The following is a 25,071-nucleotide window of genomic DNA, read 5'->3' as shown; positions in this document are numbered from 1 at the left end:
GGATTTGGACCCCATTATTAGTTGTGGAATGCTATTAGTTGGTGTAGTTGGCATGAAGAGTGGATTAATCATCATAGGTGTACTCAAAGGGCGCACCGTAGACGTTCCAACGACGTTGAATGTGTTAGCATAGGGGCCGAACCCAGGTGGATAGATTGGACTTGTATTTAGATAGTAACATATTGAAGATGGTGGAGCTTGTCCACTCACCCAAGCATCGCACATCTCTGCCATTTGTTGCCTTAATACCCTTACCTCTTCTGTTGACACTGTTTCTTGAGAAGTCATTTGGTTTCGGACCTCATCATTGTCCGACTTGTTTCTGTCTTTGTGGGTCATTTTCTTTTTCCCTTTTGACCTTGTATTGTAGGGGTGGGATGCCAGCTTAGCCACAAACCAACCACATTTAAGCTAATATGTTTCTCTTTCTTTCTCTCTCTCTCTGAATGAAGTAGCAAACAGATTAGTGTTAAGGAATCGTGCATATTGCATCCACATATATACTTCTAATATGGAAGACCTTATGTTTCATCCTGGCTTATCTAGGCATTTTCTCCTCTTTAGTTATTCTTGTTAAAAAGGTTTGATCGAACCCATTGGGTTGCCTACATATCATGTTGATCAGATCTTTGCGTAGTTCGAGAATATACATTAATTTTTTATTTAAAAAAAAAAGATATATACATATAGATATATATTTATCATTCAGACTAATGGGAAAATTGAAACCAAACATAAGCATAACTTAACTAATCATTTCAATGTTTGGAACATAAGTAGGAAGACGATGAGAAAATCATCAAACAAAAGTCAATAACTTAAATAGACACGACGTAGACAATGTGTAGAAATGTAGAATGAAATAAATGAGGACTTAAACTAAAGAAAACGACACTAATGAAACAAATGCTTGTATCAACCCTCATATCCCAAAAACATAAATGTCATGGTTGCATCCCTATTTGCTCGCTCATGGAGATGTTGGTGTTAAACGATCTCCTACACTTTGATATATATCTTGCACCGACGTCAAAAGGTACTCATCAAATTTCGATACTTCAGCCAGAAATTGTTCATGGTTCATCTCTTGATAATGTAAACCCATTTGGGCAGTGCGATCAGCTAAACAACGGACTTTTGATCGAAGTGAATTGCAAATCTAATTCCATCCTCGTATTTGTTGATCATGGGAGGCCACCATTTCTCTAGCACGTCTTTCTTGAGTCGAGACTGACTCTATTTCCTCTCGAAGTCTTCCCCTTTCACGGATCCACTGAGGTCTCTCTTGATCAAAATCTATCTGACTTTTCTGATCACATGTCCTCAATTGTTGTTGTTGAGATACCGAAAGTTCCGCAAATTGTACTCCCCTAATGGTTGCCAGATTAACTTGTCCTCGGAGCAAGGTTTCTCTCTAAGTTTCCTTGGCCCTCTCCTCTTCGAACTCTGCTTGTTGTTGGGTTAGAGCGGCTCTAGCAAGCTCTAATTTTACTCTTAACTCCTGATTTTCAGCAAGGTAATCAATCATAGCCAACTCATTTTTTATCTTCATCTCAGCCTCATGGTCTATTGGTTCTTTTACAGATCTTTGTGGCCTAACTTGTAGCAGAGGTTGTTGCTCAAGCCAATTGGAGTATTCTAGGTGAGTTTCTCATGTGTGTCGTTCTTTTACCATCGTTCCAATTCCCATGACTAAACAACCATCCCAAATTTTTTGGGCCAATCCTTCAGGAAGGGGGACCTCTGGTCCAACTTCGAACACAAAATCTTTCATATCCTCTGTGATAGGTAGAACTTGACGCCTGCCTAACTGATGTAAAACCCATAACGGTACGTATGGTTACACATCCCTAATACCCATCAACAATAAAAAAGGGCGAACAGATGACATGTGTATGACTTCTACCCAAGGTAACCAAGGATAAATCCAAGTGATCTTATATTCCGTTAGCGAGAGAGAATGTTCAACCCAAACATTGACCCCTTCCGGACACCTGTATTTCTCTACCCTTTTGGCATGACTTGTAATGTAATTGCTTCGATTTTGAATATACCTTGCTATCGTAGGAGGTTGGTAAAGATGTTCTACTATCCATAGTTGAAGCAATATGTTGCATCCCTCGAAGAAACGTTTCCCTTTCTGGCAGACAGTCAGAGCACGGTAGATATCAGCCAAAATCATGGGGACGATGGTATAATTATTTTTCTTAATTAATACATTCACTACCCCGGTGAAAAGGATGTTAATCTTTCCTCATCTCCTTGGAAAAAACATTGTTCCCAAAAAAGCTACCATAAAAGCAAAACGTCTATGCTCTTTTCATGTTTCAAAACTTCCCTTATTGTTCAGTTTCCTTCCAAATTTCTTGAATCCGTTTTCTTTTTCATACCTATCATACAAAAATTGTAATGAGATCCAACCTTCGTCTAATGATTCTTCCTTCGCTTTGCAAATGTTCAAGTGTTGAAAAATTTATTGATGGATATGCCCCTTGGGGCTATAAGCCTTTGGTGGTGTAACCTCACTTCGAACCCGGTAAAGCCAGCTATTTCCTCCAAGGTTGGGGGCATTTCGAAATTTGAGAAACGGAAAACGTTATTGGTAGGATCCCAAAAGGACAACAGTGCTTCGATCATATCTCTCTTAGGTTCCACTTGTATGATTCTAGTCAAGAAACCCAAATATTTGAATATTATGCCTTGTTCTATCAATCCCATGTCATTCCACCATGCCCACAACTGCAAGGGAGTACAATCTACAACCTGAAGTGGTACGTTCGAGTCTCTTTTCCTTTTCTGACACTTTCCACGATCGAGATGAACCATGTTGTGCCTATGGAAAAAGATGCAGGGTCAAGAAACGCTCATATTTATGATGCTTAATTTATGGACCTCTTATATTTGGGAAAAGGGGAAAAAATGTGTTAAACTTATATAAAATGACGCAAAGTATTTTTCCAAATAAAGACTTTAAGAAAAGGGAAAATAAGCACTTGTATTTATAAAGTGAATACATTTTGAATGTTTGTCACTTGAAAAATCAGACTTAGAGCACATGTGGCCAATAAATATTTAATTTATTTGAAAATTTCTTTTGATAAAGAACTTATATTTCCTTAAGCAAGTGTTTATTCTATGACTCTATTTGCAAAACATTTTCTAGTAAATGCACCTTTAAAATCAAGGTTTAAATAATAATTTCATCTGAATCTATTATTATGAGTGACTATCATGAATTTTAATTACAATTACTTGTAAATAGATCAATGAAACGTTGAAGAGGACATACTCTTAACAAAACTCCAAGGATATATATGGCTTATCAAAGAATTTTTGTGTAAAATAAGAAAAAATAATTTTTTTGAAATTGACTTTGTCAAAAACTATTGGACACTCTAACCCTTATTAGGGATATATTGGTAGGCACTCCTACATATTATAGGGTACTTTTATTTTGAGAAATAAATAGCTATATATATATATGGATATTAAAGAATTTATTTTAGAGGGAACCTAAAGGCGGTCAACAATCGAGGTCTTCCACGTAATTTCTTTTTTTTTTTTTTACAAATAGCACATAAAATGCACATGTTGGTCAAGAAGAGGGTCTCCTGTCCTAGACGGACCCAACCCCTGTGTCGAGTCTCACTAAGTCAAATGAAAATTATACAAATAAGCGGAGCCTACTAGGGATACGCAAGTTTATGTTTCAGTTTTACTAGGTTCGACCCTGAAGGAGATAGGTATCTAGACTGGCTTACCCGAGTGGACAACTCGAGCCAGGGAGGGGTAACTTATCGGTAGCAACGCTATTCTGACTTCATTGCTGGTCCAACCCTGCCTAACACGTGTGACTAAAATCCTTCATTGGGTGCCTAGACACTCCAACTTTATCTCAAAAGAAGGTGGCATTCATAACTGCATTCCTTACTACCATATTTTTAAAGACTCAGATGGTGCGTGAGAAGACAATAATTTACAATTCAACAATATCAAAGTGATAAATGAGCATAAAGTAGCACCTTAGGTCATCAAAACAATATATCCAATGAAATAATATAATAAAATCAAGTAAAATCAATATAATAAAGATCGAATTCTGGTTATATCCCCAACGTAGTTGCCAGAGATGTCACACCCCTTTTTGCGCACGGAAGGGTATTTCCACTTTAAGTGACGGTATTGACTAGGGATTATTTTTTATTTTCAGAGTCACCACTTGTAATTGAGTTATGGTGTTCCAAGTCACCTTTTCTTTTTAATCCCTAACCAAAAGAAAATGACTCTATATTTTGGTCTACAAACCAGAAATTCAGGTAAAGAATTCTATTGACCGAGGGTAAGTAATTAGGCATCCCTCGAGTCCCTTGCTTCTAGCACAGTCGCTTTTATTGACTTATACTTATGCTAAATTATTATTATTATTATTATTTTGGATACATTATTATAGGCCATGGTTTGCTTAATTTTTATTTGTTGAATTTTATTAGTCTGAACCTAGATGTGTAACCGCATTCTTGGTTTTGACATTTAGAAGCATAACTGTCTTTTTCTCTTGAGTACCTCACACCTAATAATCTCAGTTTGCACCTATTGGTTTGAATTAATAAAAAATAATTATTAAAACAAATTGGCCAAGGTGCGTAACTGCATCCTTGAGACAAATTAATTATTAAAATAATTTGGCCAAGGTGTGTAACCGAATCCTTGAGTTTTTAACTATCTCAAAAAGATGTGGAACCACATTTTTAATTGAGATGAAATTTAATTACTATTGTTACATGAACTCACAAAGATAAAAAAAAAATATTTTTTAATACATAATGAGTTATTCTTATAATGGTTGTCAATATACTACCTTAAAAATATTTTCTTAATTATTAGAATAAATAGTTTGAACATTCTAACTATCTTCATTGTTTAGCTATATGTAAGATTCAAATAATTCTATTTCAACATTACAATATCAAAATTTAACACACATAAAGTTTGAGCAATTTCATAACATTGAAGTCAAGTCTTATATAATCATGAAATAAAACTATACAAAATTAAATTAAATTGAGTGTTACCTCTTATGAAAATTATTCACGAAAAGAAAATAATCCTAATAAGGAACCACGAACTCAAAATCAAGAAAGCAAACCTCGAATTCAACATTTGTTTGTGAGTGGAGGAAAAAAAATAATGCAAGGGTAATTTTTCTTTTTCTTCTTGAATTTGTTTGCTGCCCAGATGAAGGGGTGTATAAATATGTGGAAATTGTAGTTTAATGGTATTTGGTGTTGGGTGGGTATGTTGTGAATTTTTTTTTTTTAGCTTGTGCGTGTGTCTGTTGTGCATTTTTTTATTTGCTGATTTTCTTCTTCTTTCTTTTACTGTTGGTGTGGGTGTGTGTCGTGCCTAGGAGTAGTGTCCGTGTATGTATCGGTTTCCTTTTTTCCTTTTCTTTGTAATATTATAATTAATGAACTCATAAAGGCTCCTTTTTAGAGAAAATAAATAAATAAATAAATAAAAGTAAAAACAAAATACAAGATCATCTTCAGTATTTATACTAAATTTAAACTAGTGTTATGTCTATGTCATATAAAATAACTGGAACCTTTTGTTTTTGGATGACAAAAATAAATGTTATCAATAAATGCATTTTTGCTAATGAAGGATGGTTTACTTAATCAATTTTGAGTTATGCTCATACGAATAATACAAGTATATATTAATGAAGCAATTAAATTCATTAGAATTCCTGAGTCATGTCTTGGCTTAATAAGGTAGAACGAATAAAGAAAAATATTGGATCCTAGCCAAGCAAAAGCAACTATATGTTATACTCGATCTATATTTAACAATATAAGCATTCAAATATATTTCAATATTATAGCATTAATAATATTAACATGTTAAACACATGAAATCTGAACAACTTCCATATATGGGATTCAATTCTTGCGCAATCATGACATAAAATTATACAAAAATAGAATATAAATAAATGTTACCTCTTGTAAAAATTAGGTCACGAAAAGAAAGGACCAACAATCAGGAGCCACGAACTTGAAACTGCGAAAATAGACTTCGAGATCTTCAATCATAAGGTGCAAAAGTACGATGTATATATTGTTTGTCGAGATTAGTGCATATATCTTTGTGTGTGTTTTTTTTCCTTTTTTGCCTATGTGTTCTATATATAGGATATATTTTCCTAGGTGGGTCCTATTTTGTTGTTGTAGTGTGCATGTAAATAGGAGTGGGGGGGGGGGGGGGTTGTATCGTGTGGGGTGTCGACTGTGGAGGAAAATGTGAAGGAGTGGGAGTGTGGGGTGGGTTTTGTTAGATTATTTAGGTTATTTTTTATGTTAGTTTTAGTTTTACTAACTATACATATAAACAATAAATTATAATAAAATATCAACTAATTAAAACAATATTAAAAATTATAACTGAAATTTAAAACTATATCCCTTCATATAATTCTTAGGCACAAAAATAGAAACTGATTTTTATATATTTATTTATTTTTCTAACAATCTTTGACTCATTCCTGCATGTTTTATGATATTAAAGCAAAGGAAAATCACATACTACTTTGTTTTAATCATAATTATTAATAATGTAAAAATACTTTTAAAAGATTATTATCAAAGAAATTTTTTTTAAAAAAAATGTCCAACAAGTTTAATATATTGAAAATATCTTTTCTTTTTGTTATTTTCAAATCTTTTAAAATAAACTTACTAAAATAAGACAAAAATCAAAATATCTAACTTAACCTAAAATAAATATTTAAGGAATAAAAAAAGTGTAAAGCCTTATGTTCGATCAGTAATTACGTGTCTACACTGCTTATCCACCAACAACTTCAAAAGAGTTGGATATGTACCTAGAAATTGAACAATGCAGAGGTAATTGCTTGGATCCTAAATTAGGTACATGTTGATATAGCTATGAGACTTAGACCATTTAGTTTTGCTTTAGAGACGTGAGGATTAAAAATCGATGTTACAAAGGGGTAATTGTGTTGTTCAATAGTGCTAAACATTCATGGGTAGGCTAGGTCATCTTCAATGACACTAATCTTCTTTCAATCTAATAACATCGGTTCATAGAATCTCATTTCAGTCTCATATATGTGCATAACTAAACAATCCAATACCTTATACTATTCTCTCTTTTGAGCAGAATTAGGGCAAATAGATCCGACCCATAATCTTTTTTTTAAGCAAATCACACACATCAAATCTAAATTGCAAGTATCAATCTAATTACCCATTCCAATCAATCTCTTTCGAGCATCAATCGGAGACCGAAAATAGGATTCAGTTTGCAGCCTTAACCCATAAGTTAACCCCATGCTAATTAGCCCAAAACTTTGGGGTTTTAGCAACCCATCACAATAAAACACAATATCCACTACATTACATCAACACTCAACCCCATATTGCACCCCTACACTTTAGGGTTTTAGCCACCCATCACAAAATGTAAAAAAAAAATATACCTTTCATGAAAGTAGCCGCCATGGGTGATATGAAATTAAGTAATTATAAGCAACACTCACTTTTATTTCAACTTCAAATTGTAACTTTCAAGAGTAAAGTTGAAAACCCCAAAACTAAAGATGTTCTTCATAAGGTAAAATATATCTCTCTCTTGAAAGGATAACTCTCAGCTAAAGACTAACTGAAAATTTCCTTCCAGAAACTCTTCTTTGAGAAACTCCCCTTTTCTCTCTCCTTTGGGCTATTTATAGTTTTTAAAAATTTGTCCCAAAATTCACTATGTGACCAGTTCAGCGACGTTAGTCAGACTCGCTAACCTAATTTGGTGGATCATCGTTTGCTTCTTAGCTCGCATTTCTCTTGCTTTAGGCTCCATGTGTTTGAACCTCATTTGGCGAGCTCATTTGAATTTGTCTTTCACATTCAGCAAATCACCGAGTACCACTTTTATTTACCCTTTAAGCCTTCACTTTTCCTCCAAGTCCTACCGCCTTTGGTGATGGTCATCATGTTTGCCCTTTGAGTTCGGCGAGTTGTCTTTCCTCTTTAAGTTTGCTGATCTGCCTCAATTAATTCAAGTGTTCAGCACTGTAACTTTGGGTGAGGTCGTGCAAATTGGTGATGAGTAGTAGATTTGCACTCGTTTAAGGTCCATTTAGCTCAATAATTAGTATGCTCAATGCCTAAATTTGTCCTATTCTGATAGAATGTTGATGATTTGCAGCTATGAAGGAAAATGGACAAGCCAAGGACTGATGTTTGAAAGAATGGCTAAAAATACAAAAAGAAGTGCAAAGTAAACATTGTTGATCGCCTAACACGAAGGGCGGATCGCCAACTGAGCAAGACCTCACCCTAATTAATAGTGCATAACACTTGTGTCTATCAAAGAAGGTTGATGGAATGCAGTAGAGACGGCGATGCGCTGAATGTGAACAACGATCTTGATGTATATCGCCCAAAGTGACAGTGTGCAAAGCAAAAATTTAATGCTTGAAAGGTGAACCCAGGTGGTACTCGGCGATTCGCCAAACGTGATAGGTTGACTCAATTGAGTTCGCCAACTGAGGTTCAAATACCTCAAGCCTAGAGCATGATAAGGCGAGCTGAGGAGAGAAGGGTGATTCACCGAGCAAGTTTGGCGAGCCTGACTAATGTCATCGAGTCAGTCGTAAAGTAGATTTTAAGCCAAATTTGTTAAAGTATAAATAGCCCAAAAGATACAATATTTAGAGAGATCAAAATATAGCTTAGAAGTTCTCTTTAGAGAGTTGATGAGAGTCTAAGAACACTTTACCTTTGAAGAACAATTTTCTAGCTTTTAGGGTTTTACAATTTGGAGTTTGAATTTGATAAATTGAAGTTGAATCTAAAGTGGGTTTGTTCTTAATTGCTTGATTTCATTTTACCCGTGATTACTTTCATGAAAGGTATAATTTCTTTACTTTTTGTGATGGATGGCTAAAACCCCATGATCTAGGGGTACTCAAATGGTGGGTTGAGTGTTGATTTAATGTAGTGAGTATTGTGTTATGCTCTATTTTGTTGCTATTCATACATGAATTTGGTCTAATTACCATGGGGTTAACTCAAGGGTTAAAGTTGCAAACTTAAATCCTACTTTCGATTTTTGCATGGTTGATGCTCGAAAGAGTTTGATTGGAATGGGTAATTAGTTCAATACTAACAATTTTAGTTTGATGCATGTAACTTGCTTGAAAGAGAGGTTATGGGTCGAATCTATTTGCCTTTTTCTTGAAAGAGAGAATAGAATAAGGTATTGAGTTGTTTAAGATTGAGATATATATGAGACCGAAAAGAGATTCTATGCATAGATTCTTTGAGATCGAAAGATGATTAGAGTCAATGAAGATGACTTAAACTATTCATGAATGTTCATCACTATAGAGAAACACAATTACCCTTATGTGATATCGATTTCCAATCTCTGCACCCCTAGATTGTTTGTTCACTCTAGATTTCATCTATTTTTTTAGTTTAATTACGGTAATTGCTAACCAAAACTTTATATTAAGTTGAGGTATCATCCACCCAATTGTTCTTACTATTACAAATGAGCTAAATTAAAATCCAAATTTCTTGATAAGGAATTCTCTATGATATACCATTCCCTATGGGATTCAACCCTGACTTTTCGTTGGTTATCTTACTGACTACGATTGCTCACTCTTTTAGCTGGTTTTGGAGGGTGATTTGAGTTTTTTCAATAATGGTTCTACTGCCGAGGAGTGGTGGTTGACAATTCTAATTAAGAAATAAGATTTTAACCTTGTTTATTTGTAGTCTATTTGTTGTTTGGCGATATTATTGGCTAATTTGCAGGTTGACAAAATGAGTGACCAGAGAAGTGACAATAATAGTCTCTATGGTTAAAACGACAACATGGGTGATTTAAATGACATGCCCATTAATGTCATTAAAACTACGGGAACAATTCGGATACCTCTTAAAATCGGTAAGAGTGTGTTTCAAATCACCAGAACTATGATACAATTGCTCCAGATAAAAGGAATTTTTGGGGGTCTACCTCATGAGGATCCCCATGAACACCTTCGGAATTTCAAGGAGGTATGTGAACCATTTGTGTTCAAGAATATCTCTCAAGAATCCATAAGGTTAAGGTTATTCTCGTTCTCCTTAAGGGGAAAGGCTACAAGATGGATGACAGAGTTGCCAAATGATTCCATCATTTCGTGGGAAGAGCTAAATGATGCCTTCTTGGGGAGATTCTTTCCACCCTCGAAGATAGTTAAACTTCATTTCCAAATCCAAAATTTCAAGCGGATTGGAGGTGACCCTTTGTATGATACATGGTTGAGGTTCAAGAAGTTGCTCTTTCAATATCCAACGCATGGCGTTACAGACAATTTGTTGTTGTAGTACTTCTATTGCAGCCTTGATTTAGTCAATAAAGGTGCGGCTAATCAATTAGTTCATCGTGGATTAAGCAAACAACCGCATGATGTAGATGCTTTGTTGCTTGATTATATGACTAAGGTTAACCGAGCATGACATATAAGAGAGGACCAAGTGCTTACTATAAAAGTGGGTTTAACCAAAGAACAAGTGGATAAGGACCATGAAAGAGATGGAAACATGGACAAAATGATAACCTAAATCTATTTATATTCTTAACATGTCATGGGAAGTGAAATTAAGTCGGTAAATGCGGTTGGAACCAATAGTGGACAGTGATCGATTGATGCCAATTTTGAGGCATTATACAATAAGGAAGTTCAATACTTAGGAAATCAAGTGGGGGGTTCTCAAACCAATTATCAACGACAAGGTAGGAACCAAGGTTGGAACAAAGATAGAGTTGGTGGTTGGAAAATCTGGCGGGGTGGAAATTAGAGAGATAGGGAGATGGAAAAATATAGGTATGTGCCTCCCCATGATCGTCTACTCCCAAAGGAACCTACTGGGCCAGAAGGGAGCAAGAATGAAGACATGCTTGGAAAGATCTACAACAAAGTTGAAGGGTATGATAAGGTATTGAAGGAATTGAGAAATGACTTCTCCACTCTATCGCAGACATTGACTTCTCACTCAGTTTCCATTAAGCAGTTGAAGACCCAACTGGGTCAAATTGTCACTCATCTCAATCCAAGGCAAAAGGGAACATTGCCTAGTGACACCATCCCGAACCCTAAAAATGATTGTTAAGTTTGAGCAATATGTCGTGCCACGATATTAAATAAGCTGCTTCTTGGGAGGAAACCAAGTCTTTACTTTTGTTTTTATTTCTTTCAAATAATGTGTGTTATGAGTGTAGGTTGAGAAGAGGTTGAAAGATTGACAAAGAAAGAATAAGCGATGCCAAGACCTAAATGGTGATGCACCAAAGGCAGTGTGCAGACTCATTCTTGTCCGCCTTTTGAGCTTGAACAGATGAAAAATTGTACTGTCAAAATCGGCAATCAGAACACCAAAAGGAGATTCGCCAAAGTTCGCTACGCGGACTTTATTAGTAAGTCTGCCGAATCAACCTTCAGGTTTGGTGTTTCTTCAGGCATGTTCTGCGAGCTTAAACTCCAATTAGCGATTCACCGAACATGTTTGCGACATTAGTCGAGATCGCCGAACGAGCCGGATATAAAAAGGCCAAGGGTCTTCTCAAAATTCAAAAATCAAAACCTTTGAGATTTGAGAGCCTTTCGATTTCTTTATCTTGCTTTGTATATTTTGAGTGTTTTATGAGTATTTACAAAGTTTGAGGTGTGTATTTGCTTGGAGTTTGTGTCAACCCAATCCTGATTCCTCATTTTTCTCAATTATTTTCAACATTTAGGTTGGTTTTAGTGGATTGTCCGTTACCCTATATACTAACAGACATACACGTGTCATAATCTTATCCACCGATCCGACATTAATTAAATATCAGATCGACGAATAAGATTGCACTATGTGTCCCTATTTAGTCTTTTGTTAGAGTAAAGGGCATATATGCTCTAGTTTTTTTACGGCAGGGGCACCAATGTCTCAAAAGTATGACAGAGGATATTTGCATACCATTTATGATAGTTCGGGGGTATATTTTTCCTTTTTCCCTTAATTAATTAATAAATTATAACTTTTAGTTTAAAGCAATGGATGACATCACTACCGATAATAAATGATTAAATATTAATTATGTATATATTTGACGTAAAAATGCACCAGAAAATGACGAACAGAGAGTCATTGTCCGTCATTTCTTCTAAAACAAATTAAAAAATTAAAATAACAGGTGACGTTGTCCATCTTTTTTGACTTTGTAGTTTTTAAGCTCTTTTTAGTAGTGGTACCTTCTTGTTGGGTGATTGTGTATTTTCAGGTTGTTTGATAAGTGAGGAAGACTGTCACGATTTGAGTATAAACCCTGGACGTGGACGGCACTCGAAGACCATTGCTGGTCCCCGAGCGAACCCTCATCCTGGCTAGCTACAAGCGGAAGAGGGTTCCAAGACCTTTCATTTGATATCTTATAGGTTTCCTAACTCATCTTGTGCTAAAAGTTATGGTCGTTTCAAGTTGACCCAAAACTTTAAAAGAACTTAGAAATGACTTGAATGAACTCTCTTCTAAAACCCTAAGCGTATTTGGATTTATGAAAACTGACTGAAATCAGATTTGTCCCCAAAATATTACTAAAATTCGTTTTAAGTTGATTAGGTAAGGAAAAGACCAAAATACCCCTCATATTTTTGGGTAACTTTCCTTAATTGAACAACCCAAATTCAAATAGGCATATCTCCCTCATACGAGCTCGAAAATTAGCAAGCTTAACGGAGTTGGAAAGAGGATTACAAGACCTTTCATTCGATATCTTATGGGTCTCCTAACTCATGTTGTACTGAAAGTTATGATCGTTTGAAGTTGACCCAAAACTTAAAAGAACCTAGGAGTGACTTGAAGGAATTCTCTTTAGTTCTTTTTGGAACTCAAGGTGCTACATCTAGCGACCCTGAAACTTAAGAAAAAATTAAATTCCTCGGTAAAATCTTACTCACAACAAAGAATGATTTGAGTCTTAGTTTAAAAAAATTTTGAGGTGTTACATTATCTCCCCCTTGGGATCATTCATCCTCAAATGACGGTTGGACTGGTTATGGAACATAGTTACTCTCACTATCTCTTCTGACTCATGAACTTTCCTACTAACACAGGCTGGATTGATTCGTACCAAGAGTTGGGACCTTTCTATAGCACCTAAATCAAGAACGATGCTATTGTGAATATAGTCACACTCTCTCTGAAGTTACCTTATCTGAAACAAAGGAAATCTGGGCATGAAGTAAGAATAGGAATACCATGCCTGGGGTAATATGACTACTAAATATTAAGTTTAGCAACACTCCTCAACTACACTCTTCTTTCCTTATACCATACCTCATTAGTCGCAACTCATAGTTCCCTCAAGGGTACATGACTTCTTTTACCAAAGCCGGAGTCTAAGGACACACTCTTACTATATTCAAGCTTAACCCAAATCCTAAGGTTCGGGTTCTATACCTCTCTATAGGGAGTCTCATCCCAATAACATTACTCTTTACCAGCTTATTTAATTAACATTGGGATCATATCAAGAACTACCTCATGTTTAACAACACCACATTCAAACTTAGTATTCTAACAACTCCATGGACTCTTACTAACCAACTCCCTAAGAAGTTCTCATTCTGTCATCATCCCGCACATACCAACTAGAATTTCCCGCATTACTACTCGAAACAAACTAAGGGCTCTCATTTAACTATTTCTCATAGTAAAACCTCATCCTCCTCTTCCTCCTTATTTATAACCTTGGATGAAATTATCACACCATCATTATCACGATAAGAACATTAACCTTTTTCTTCTAACATCACTCTACTACTAAAAGATCTCTGAATATCTCTCATACTCTTTTGAGCTCATTACTATCTTATTCTTAACACTTGACTTGATTTCTCATCTTATCATCTTCCCCTTAGGTCTAAAGCTGACACTTGGAAGCTATGGACCTATTTCATCATCTTTAAACTGGTCTACATCCCCTTTTTACAACTTAAGTACTATTTTCTCATTTATTATACCTCATTACTTAATCGGTTCTATAACCTTTGGAACATCATGATCTGCTTCTATTCAACACATATATTTAGCCTCCTCTAACACGATGGAACATCGACATCAACTCTATTATGGTTAAAATATACTCTATCTCATCATGATTAGTAACTGTTCCTCTTCCCTCTATCAAGAAATCTCTACAACATTATTATTCCTTATTTCACTCATAAAGGAACTCATCACTTATAACTAAGTGGGTGCATGATTGCAATAACATAATCTTCCCCATCATTATCTCTCTTTCATAGATTACTGAACCTCTACATACTTTCCTCTAACTCTGGGCACATTCACTATTACTGCTCATAATTTCGTAACTCATGCTACCTTTTTGGATGAGAATACTACCCAATATCTAAACATACTTGCTCATGAGGATCTTAGCTGAAACAAGGCTTAGAGAAGAGAGTACAACTCCCTTTTAGCTTGAACGCACGATTCATATGAACATGAGCGTATTTCTTTGAAACTCAACACTTAACTCACTCTAGGGATTCTCTCAAGCCCCTCTGGAGTCTCATGACTTCCTCAAGATTTTTTGCTAAAAGTAACTCATTGATAAAAAAACTGGCTTTGCTTTTCAACCACCGCTAGTATGAGGGGTAGTCGAATGGATATGAGAACGCACAATTTAGAATAAGTCTCTATGACATAGCTCTATTACACGTTAAGAGTATGAAGAAAGGAAAACTTTTCTTAAATGTCTGTAGTCCCTTATTTATAGAAGTGGGGCCCTCACAACCATAAATAAGACCTTACTGACACAACTTCATAGACACCCTAGGACACTTGAATTCAAATCTCTGATACCAAGTTTCTCACAACCCGAGCCTACACCTTGCACGTGGCCGGCACTCGAGAACCATTGTTGGTTCCCGAGCGAACCCTCATCCTGGTTGGCTACAAGCAAAAGATTAACTCAAGCATACATAAGCTTAAAAACTGAATTTTGATCAATAACTCAAATACTCAATCTTTAAAAAGATATGAAAACTACTCAATAGATAAACTTAGAGTTTGTAAAAATAACCTAAAGAAGATACATACCGAAAACTACTCGACTTTGTCTATCTATGAAACCCCTACTATTACAAAAGGATATCGAGACAAGACCCACAAAATCTCAAAACTACTAACTGTAAGATAAAGGTGAAGTCCTCTAGAATATAAAAAGGCTCACCAAAGCTGACTGGAATATAACATGACCTCAACGAAGCACCTATTGATGATCCTGAATACCTGTATATGCATCATGAAATGATGCAGGCCAAATGGGTCAGCACATGGAATGTACGAGCATGCAAATGGAATTCTAAAGCATAAACATAAGCTTGAACTTGATAAAAAGGAAACATACTTACCTCTTATCAACTCACCCAACTAAACTCAACTCAAGAATAAGATACTCAACTCAATGATTAGATACTCAAATCAAAGATATGATACTCAACTCAAGATACTCAACTCTAGATACTCAAATCAAGATAAAGCAATAATAAACGATGCAATGTATGGAAAGCTTTTAAAACAGTAGATAGCAACTCAATGTATTGAAGAATACAATAACAACTAAATTTGTATATAAAAATACAATATAACTCTGTGGGAGATTCTCTAACCGACAACCATCACTATGAGCTATGTGATGATACAACGTCTCGCCCACCTTGCAGAACTATTTTATACCTTGTCGGGGTATAGAACTCCTCAACTAAGTGGATCCACTAGTCTATGCTAAAAAACATTAATGAATCATCTAAAAAGTATGACCATTTCTACCCATGTTGGCTACATGGTTTATGGAGACTTTGAGTTATTTGAACTCGTCCCCATATCGGTGCTCAATACTACTCCCAAAATGTAACTAGATTATATGTTTAAAAACATAACTCTTTCTGTGGTTTGAGATTATTACTCAAAATCTTTCTCTTAAAAGAGATGGTACTAAAACTGCTCATGAAAACTCTTTTGGAAATCAGTGTTTCCTTTCATCTTAAATGTGAAAACATTTACTCTTGGGAATACTTAGTTCCCATATATCATTTTAAAGAAAATGAACTCAGCTCTACTCTTCCTCAAACTCATATGATCAAGTCTTAAACACAAGTTTTAAAACAATTTGTAAAAAGACTTCTTAAAATAGGGTTCATGCTGAATTATGGACGTGAACGACTCAATTCAAAGTTTTCAATAACCATGCATAAAACTCAATACTTGGAACTCAACAACTTCAGAACTCAAGGAGTCAATGATACTACTCATCTCAAGAATGCTCGACTCGGAGGGTTCATGCGAAATTATGGGCATGGACTACTCAACTCAAGGGCTCAATGATACTTCTCATCTCAAGATTGCTCGACTCATAGGGTTCATTCGGAATTATAGGCATGAACTACTCAACTTAAGGACCTTCATGGTAACATGTAGTAGTCCCAATGATTAGGAATATAATCCCAAAATGATTAGGAACTCAACACTCAAGACATAAAACTTGAAGATACTACTCCTCTCAAAGATACTCAACTGATGGAGTTGACCGACTCGACTTAAGGGTCTAAATAACATTATGGAACTCAGGTATACGACTCTTCTCATTCTTAAACTTACTTCCTCAAACCTTAGCTCAAATCGACAGTTGATCTCAAAGGATTCACAATTGAACTCAAAGACTTTCTTGAACTTTACTCTTAACTCTTTCTTGAATTTGAATTATGAATTCAAGAGTTATGATTTATGATATGAAGGATCTCAATAACAATATAGCAATTAGATAATTAGGAATAGAACTTTTAAAATGAACATAAACTCAAGAACTCAAAATCAACTTATCTCAAGAATACTCAAATCTAAGGAAAGTGTCCTAAATTACTCTTTTACTGATCTCAAAGTAGATGTAAGGCGTGAGGACAGACCAGTCCAACACTATGATAGCCTTACATACCTGGAACTGGAAGAACAAGGTTCTTGAAGAATATTGAAAAATCGTGAGGAAAACTTGATTAGAAGCCTTGAAACCCTAGCTTGAAGGTAAACGATCAAGAAAACCTTTCTTGAGATTCTTGAATTAGTTTCTTGAAATCTCTATGACCAAGAATTATGATTTTTCATTAGTGATTCATAATTGTATGGAGGAATTTGAGTTGAAAAGAATGGAATTCTTGGAGAAAGACTTACCTTGAAGAAGAATCTTGAAAAAGATTGAAAGAATCTTGAATGGAGTCTTCTACTTTGATTTTTCCTTAGGGTTTTGCCCTAGGATTTGAGAGAGAAGAGAATGATGGATTAAAAGATAAAAATCTGATTGTTTTGAGCCTTTTATTAGTCAAGAAATTTGTTTAGGGTTCTTGGAGGTTAAATGTCAAAAAGGACCCTTTTTTAATGTTTTCCCGTTGACTAATTCGTAACAACACTGTATCAGGTTACTAAAGTGGTCATAACTTTTTAATAAGAAATTGGATTGATGCGAAATTTGTGGCGTTGGAAAGTAGATTCAAATACCTTTAATTTGATAGGTTATGGGCCACGTAACTCTTTATATTCTAAGATATATGATCGTTTGAAGGTGACCCAAGTAGAATTTTACATCAAAACTTAATCGATAAGGAAACTTCAAGAACACTTCTCAAGAAATCATCAAGAAATTAAATTGCTCAATATTTATGGATAGATTCGCAAAAGAAACTCATGAGTGGCATGTGGATGAACAAACCCAACACTATGGAATTTGATAATAATTAATAAGGGTAAAAATGGAAAGTTATGTCTAATTTATGTCTTAATCTTTTTTTTTTCTTTTTTCTTAAAGAGTGTGAAACACCTCAACAATTCAATTAATTTGAAAGAGAGCGAGTAATTTTTTTTAGCTAGTAGGGTCCATAGAAAAATTTCATACATTTTATTGAAATAAATACGTTCGGTTAGGCTAAAAGATCAAAATGAACACATATTGTCATATATATTAACAATCATTTTAATGAAGTGAAATATATTAAGGACCAAAATAAAGAATTACCCATGACCATTTTGGTTATTTTCTCAAAGACATTTACCCTATTTTTTGTCAAAAGAAATCCCCAAGAATTAAAGCAAGGATATTAGTCTTTTGAGCTTCTTTCGTTTGGCATTTTGATGGAAGAATACTTCCAGGCCACCCTTCTCCTCACTTTCTTTTTTCTTTTTCTTTTATTACTCTAGATTATATTTCTCTATTATCCCATTATTTTGATATTTTAGTCTAAAAAAAATGAATTTGATATATCTTAATCTACTAACCTTTAATCCCATTGTCGTTAGAAAATATTTTTTTTCCGATTAAAAAAAATAAAAAAAATAACTTAACCACTAGCTACCATCAGATTTAAATAAATGTATAAGAAACGTGTATAATAGTATTTATTAATTAAGTAGTGAACCTCCAACCTCATTATCTCCTCACTTTTTGTCAAATCTGAGAACGTGTCATTTGCTAAAGTCGTTGGTGTCATTTGCTACTCCATTATTATTATAAATAAATAGAGTGACATATAATTAATTGTATTGGTGTTGTTTGTATAGTGTGTAGTGAAAAAAGATCGAATGGAGAGAAAATACGAGAGTGAGAACTTTGTTTCTTTGCCCCTCCTGTTGGGTGGATCTGATGAAACTGATCAGACTGGAAAAACCTCTTTTATCAAAACCACTTTTCACGGACTCAATGCTCTATCAGGTTCTTTTCTTCTCACTTTCCAATTATGCATCTTCCCCAATTAATGTTTTTCTTCATCCAAACTCCTCCCCCATTTCCTTCTAAATTTACTCTATTCTTCGCCAAAAAAACCCCTCTCTCCACACCCAATTTCATAGATAATGCAAGATTTGTAGTATTTAAAGCAAATCATAAATATTTGTGTTATTAAAAATTATTGTTACTAAATATATCAGTTTCTTCCTGTCTAAGTAAACTGGAAATTGTTTCACGTAAATGGGGAAGCAATGTTTCAAATTGAATAGCTCTCTTGGAAAATAAAACGGAAAAAGTTCAAATATAGCATCTAGCTTTCAGTTTTGAGAAAAGATTTATTTATGTCCCTCTTTAGAAATTTGGGTTATCGATGTTATTTTCGTTTGAAATAAAATTCATTCATTTACATCATTATTCAAAGTTCGATTAAGTTTTTTTCCCTTTATTCAATATTTTGAAAAATCTACAGTTGTCTTCTTATAAAAAATCAAATTATTCTTTTTTTTAAAATCTTTTTAAGATTTCGTCATTATATTGAAGAACAGTAACACTAATTTAAAATTATTATATAAAGTTATTAAAATTTTGAACAAAATTTTATTATTATAATTTGATATTATATTTTTCGTTAAAAATTTACATTATTGATATTCTTACTTCATAACCTTAACCTATAAATATGACAATCTTTCTTTGAAATTATATATAACAAATCATTAAAAAAAGTTAGTGATTCCTATTTAAAAAACTAAACTTGAAAGAAAAATATATATAATGATAAGTTTCTTAAAATTTGGCTTTACACTCTCAATCGATCTTATTGAGTATATATCCTGCTTGGACAACTCATTGGACATTCTTTGGCAAAATACCATCATTCCAACTGGATCACTCATAGTCTGTCCCCTCCAGTGATAAGTGGTCCAGTATTATCTTGTAAGATGATTAATGTTGTGTGGCTGTCTCCATTTATGTAACGATGTTTGATTGAATATGATGTTTATAAATTCTGTTAGTAAATCACCTTGCAGACCAACTTAATTGATTGTTTTAGATTCAATTAATTATAAATAAAAGGAAAAAAGTTTAAGTATGCAATCAAATTTTGAGAAAAAAAAGTTCATTTATGTCGTTTATTAAACGTTTGGCTTATTTATTTTATTTTCGTTTAAGAAAAGAAAAAGTTCATTCAAACTGAGTGGTAAAAAAGGGATGATGCTAAATGGCCAGAAAATTTGGCCAGAAATTTAAAAAGTCTATAATATCTTTTTTAATTTAAAATAAACTGGTCTTTTGTCATTTTTTAATTAAAAAATATTAAAGTTAAAAGGATAAAAATATTTTAAAAAATAAAATAACAGATAAAATATCATTCTGGCCAAAAAATTTCCGTAAAAAAGTATGCCGACTTTATCTCATTAATGTCTTTTTACTGTTTAGATCTTCCATCTTTTCTTTTTGTAGAAGAGGTCATCATCTGTCTTTATGGTTATATAACTAGAGCTGTCATAAGACATACAAAAATTGATAAATCGAATGAATCTTTCTTTAGTGGTTTATTAGTTTGAATTATTGATTTAACGATTTTTAAACAATTATCCAACAAAAACATTTAACTATCGATTTAATTTTCTATTTTTAAATTTTAGTTAATGTTCAAAACGATAATTCAATAAGATAATATTGAAAAAAGAATTATTTATTCCAAATTATATTATAATGGTTTGACAAAAGAGGTTGCCTAAATGGTAATCAGTCTCCACCCGCTATTCTATGGTTGAAGAGCAAAAAGGTGGGAGTTCTTCGAATGATTGAAAATAATATTTTCTTTGTTTCAATTTATATAGCATAAATTAAATTTCGAGAGCAAAATAACTTAAGTTTAATTGTGATTTTGAGCATTAAATCTTTAAATTTTTTGAAATAAAATTTATTTATTTGATTTAAAATTACGTAAAATAGTACTATATATCATAATAAATGATAATTCAAAATATTTTAAAGATGAATGAAAAAATTGTGATCAATGAAGACTGTTTGAATTTTAATATCCTAAAGGTACTATATAAATTGAGACTTAAAAAGTAATAATAACAATATTGGGTTCAGTACTCCACAGTTTTCCACCATTGAAAACATATTGTAAAATGTAAATCCTATAAAGCACCACCATCTTGGTTTGGGGTTCTTTATTCAGTCAAATTTTAGAGTCAATTTGGCTTCAATGATTTCTATTTTTATTCTCCTCTTCATCATCAATTAATACAATTTCTTAGATATTTTATTTAATATAAGAGAAAATAGTTAAATGTAAGTGTATTTTACTCTTTTTTGAGAGAGCAAAATCAATAACAAACATTAAAATTTTATTCAATCAATTTAAAATCTAAGATCCAAGACAAACATAGACACATTTCCTCATCAATAACCATCTTCAAATTTACCATGTCAATCGATACACCAAAATTTTAGAGAGCAATTCTACAATCAAGAACACTATGAATCCAAAATCTTTCAAATCAATGCAAATTTAAGCTTCAATAATCTTAATATAGTTACACTCAATTGATTTTCTTCAATAACCCGCAAAATTATTTGTAATTGCTTGCAAAATTTGTTAACTAATTTATCTCAGGTTTGAAGCTCAAGGTCCATCAAACAAGTTTTACAAATCTTATTTCAAGTTTCAGACAACCAATTTAGTAGATAAATTTAATTTCAGCTCCAAATAATATTCCTCAACTTATATATAGTGGATCAAACTATTTTTCACTTCAAAATAGATTTGAATCAATTGAAACATATGAAAATATTGGTTTCTTATTTAGTGGTAAATTGAGATCATTACATGATGAGAATTTTAAAAAAACATTGTCTTAACTTTGAACTTTCTTAACACATAATAGTTATTCTGATATTAATGATTTAGATTTATATTTTAAAAGTTTTAAGAGAAATAATACAAATAGAAGATAATGATCTAATGAAAATACTCAATCAAATAAAAAAAATTGATTCTTTTCCAAATGCACATATTACTTATAGGATAATGTTAACAGTTACTGTAATCGTTGCCTCAGCTGAAAGAAGTTTTTCAAAATTAAAATTGATTAAATCTTATTTAAGATCAACAATATCTCAAGAGATATTGAATGGATTAACTATATTATCAATTGAAAAGGAATTATTAAAACAAATCGAATATACAACAACAAGTAATGGCTTCACATCTAAAAAATAGAAAAGTAGATTTTAAATAAAAGTATATATGATGAAAAAAACAAAATATTAGGGTCCCTCTCTTAAGTTTTGCTTTAGACCCCCAATCTTGTTGAGTCGACCCTATTGCTCTCAATTAAAAATTTAGATCCAAAAGGTTTATATGAAAGTTTGTCGATTTTTATGGAGTTCCAACGTTCTTCATATCCAAAGTTTTATGAACTTAGTCAAGCCAGTGTTTTTGCTTAACCAACATTATTCAATCAATTTAAAATCCAAGATCCAAGACAAACATAGAAAAATTTCAATGTTTTGATCCCTTCAATGGAGTTTTAAATTAGTAAGCTAATAAAAACGTTTTTAATAAAATATTCACATGCCAAATGCATGAGCTTCATTAGTGAACATAGATGTAGTTGTTGCTTTGTAAAGATGTATAATAATTATAATTTTAAATAATTTAGAAGGGGGATAGGAGCCGTGAAATTAAAGTGTATAGTGACAAATTTATATATAAATAGGGAAACATTTGACTATTTTCTCTTTTATCTAACTTCATAAAATAAAGTATGTTTTTGTTTTAGATGGCTGGACATGTGGTTCATTTCCTTGTTTAAATTATCATTGTTCATATTGCTTGTAGTTTATATTTTGATGCATGATTTTCTTTTATGACATCATGCTGCCTATTTTTATTTTTTTGTGAGCAATAAATACCCTCTGAAGACCGTGTATATATGAATAAATAAAAATATGAGAAAAACGATCAAAGTAGATTTTTTTAATCGGTTAACTTAAAACCAAATCGTTAATTATTGCTAATTGATTAACCAAAAATCGATAACAATTATTTTATTGGGGTTGTTATTAGATCGATAAGCAATAAGCATGTTTAAAAATCATTAATGGATAAACCAAACGAACCAACCAATAAGCATGATGAATATATATATATTTATGTAAATATAACGTATATGTTTCTTGTTTTCAGGGGTAGGAATTTTGTCAACTCCATATGCTCTATCTTCAGGAGGGTGGTTAAGCATGATTCTTCTTCTTCTTATTGCATGTGCAACCTTTTACACATCAATATTAATAAAGAGATGTATGGATTTTGATCCAACTATAACAAGTTATCCTGACATTGGAGATCGTGCATTCGGAACATCAGGAAGAATATTAGTGTCGATATTTATGACTCTAGAGCTTTACTTGGTAGCAACCGGTTTTCTAATTCTTGCAGGGGACAACTTGCACAATTTGTTGCCAGATGTGAACTTTGAATTTTGGGGACTCGGAATTGGTGGGAAACAAAGCTTTGTCTTGATTGTTGCTCTCCTCATATTGCCAACCGTATTGTTAAAGAACATGAGTATCCTTGCATATGTATCAGCCTCTGCAGTTTTAGCGTCTCTCGTGATTATTGGTTCAATTTTCTGGGCAGCAACATATGATGGTATTGGCTTTCATAAAAGTGGAGTAGTTGTGAATTGGGGAGGAATCCCTACATCTTTCAGCTTATATGCCTTCTGTTACTGTGCCCATCCTGTTTTCCCAACTTTGTACACTTCAATGAATAAGCAGAAGCAATTCTCCAAGGTAACGAATTATTTTGACCAACTCGTCCATTCGACACATCAAAATTACTGACCTCTACATATATGCATCAATTGCAGGTAATGCTCCTATGCTTTTTGTTCGCTACCATAACGTATGCATCAATTGCAGCAATGGGGTACTCCATGTTTGGCTCAGAGGTTGAATCACAAATTACGTTGAATCTTCCAACTGGTAATTTTGGCTCAAAATTGGCTATATACACTACCTTGATCAATCCAATAGCCAAGTATTCATTAATGATGACACCAGTGATCAACAGACTCGAGGAACGTTTTCAATCTAACAGTAATAAGGAATCATCATTTATCCCCGCCATCAGGATCACCCTGGTAATAAGCAGTGTGATTGTTGCCTTGACTATACCCTTCTTTGGTTATCTCATGTCACTAGTTGGAGCATTTCTTAGTGTCACAGCTTCAGTTTTGCTACCATGTTTGTGCTACTTGAAGATTTCAGGCACTTACAGGAAGCTGGGATTTGAGTTGGTCATAATAGGGTTGATAGTACTAATGGGAATACTAATCCTAGTTACTGGTACATACACATCTTTGATAGAGATAATACGACATCTTTAAAACGTTGTATTTTATCATTTTAATACTCACTTGTATAGGTTTTGATTGCTTTACTAATGAAAAGTACATCACATGTTACAGATAATAATTTAACTTAGCAAATTCTTGATCATACACTAAAAAATAGGAACTAACCAGTAGTGGTTAAACATGGGTAAAACACTGAAAACATATCCTACTAATATAACTAAAACAGTAAGAAGAAAATAAAAAAAATTGACCAAGTAAAACTTAATTTCACTAATACTAAAAAACAGGACCATAATAAGATTCTGTACTTGGTTGATTCTTGAAGAATTAGTCAACACTTCCCCTTTCTTCAAAATCACATACTCCCATTTGTAGCCTAAAGAAGTCATGCTTGTTGCACGGAAGCAGTTTCGTAAGAACATCAGCAACCTGGTCATTTGTGCCACAAAATTTCAATGAGATTATTCCAGCAGTAACAAGATTGCGGATGAAGTGATAACTAATGTCGATGTGTTTGGTTCTACGGTGAAAAGCAGGTTTCTTTGTCATAGCAATCGATGCCTTGTTGTCACACCAAATTTCAGTTGGACCAACCTGCTCTTGTTGAAAATCCACTAACAATTTCCTTAAACAGACAACTTGACAACCTGCTGAAGTTGCAGCCATGTATTCTGGCTCCGAAGATGAAGAAACTACTGTATCTTGTTTCTTTGAGCTCCAGGAGATTGCTCCAGAACCAAGACTAAAAGCATTCCCAGATGTGCTCCTTCGACTCTCCAAGCTACCTGCCCAATCACTATCAGTGAAACCAATGCATCTGAAATCTGATACTTTTGAGTACCAAATTCCG

At 33.5% G+C, this 25,071-nt stretch overlaps 1 protein-coding gene across 1 annotated transcript; it reads left to right on the top strand.

The window, feature by feature from the left end:
- Positions 1 to 18,771: 18,771 nt before the first annotated feature.
- Positions 18,772 to 24,251, top strand: LOC125829380 (amino acid transporter AVT1I-like). Its single transcript, XM_049508607.1, has 3 exons — positions 18,772 to 18,822; positions 23,048 to 23,655; positions 23,733 to 24,251. Exons 2-3 carry the CDS (start codon positions 23,101 to 23,103, stop codon positions 24,249 to 24,251), a joined length of 1,074 nt encoding a protein of 357 aa, XP_049364564.1. The 5' UTR covers positions 18,772 to 18,822; positions 23,048 to 23,100.
- Positions 24,252 to 25,071: the final 820 nt, after the last annotated feature.

This window comes from Solanum verrucosum, unplaced genomic scaffold (assembly GCF_900185275.1).
Source record: "Solanum verrucosum unplaced genomic scaffold, falcon-dt-bn FXZP01000005.1, whole genome shotgun sequence".
NCBI lineage: Eukaryota > Viridiplantae > Streptophyta > Magnoliopsida > Solanales > Solanaceae > Solanum > Solanum verrucosum.
The sequence above is the reverse complement of the archived record's forward strand: the minus strand, read 5'-3'. Positions and strand labels throughout refer to the sequence as shown.

What these genes read in the sequence shown, in the direction of transcription:
- LOC125829380 (XM_049508607.1), top strand. Translation starts at nt 23,101, where the DNA reads ATGATTCTTCTTCTTCTTATTGCATGTGCAACCTTTTACACATCAATA. An exon ending in AGCAGAAGCAATTCTCCAAG is followed by an intron (nt 23,656 to 23,732) that starts GTAACGAATTAT and finishes CATCAATTGCAG; the next exon opens with GTAATGCTCCTATGCTTTTT.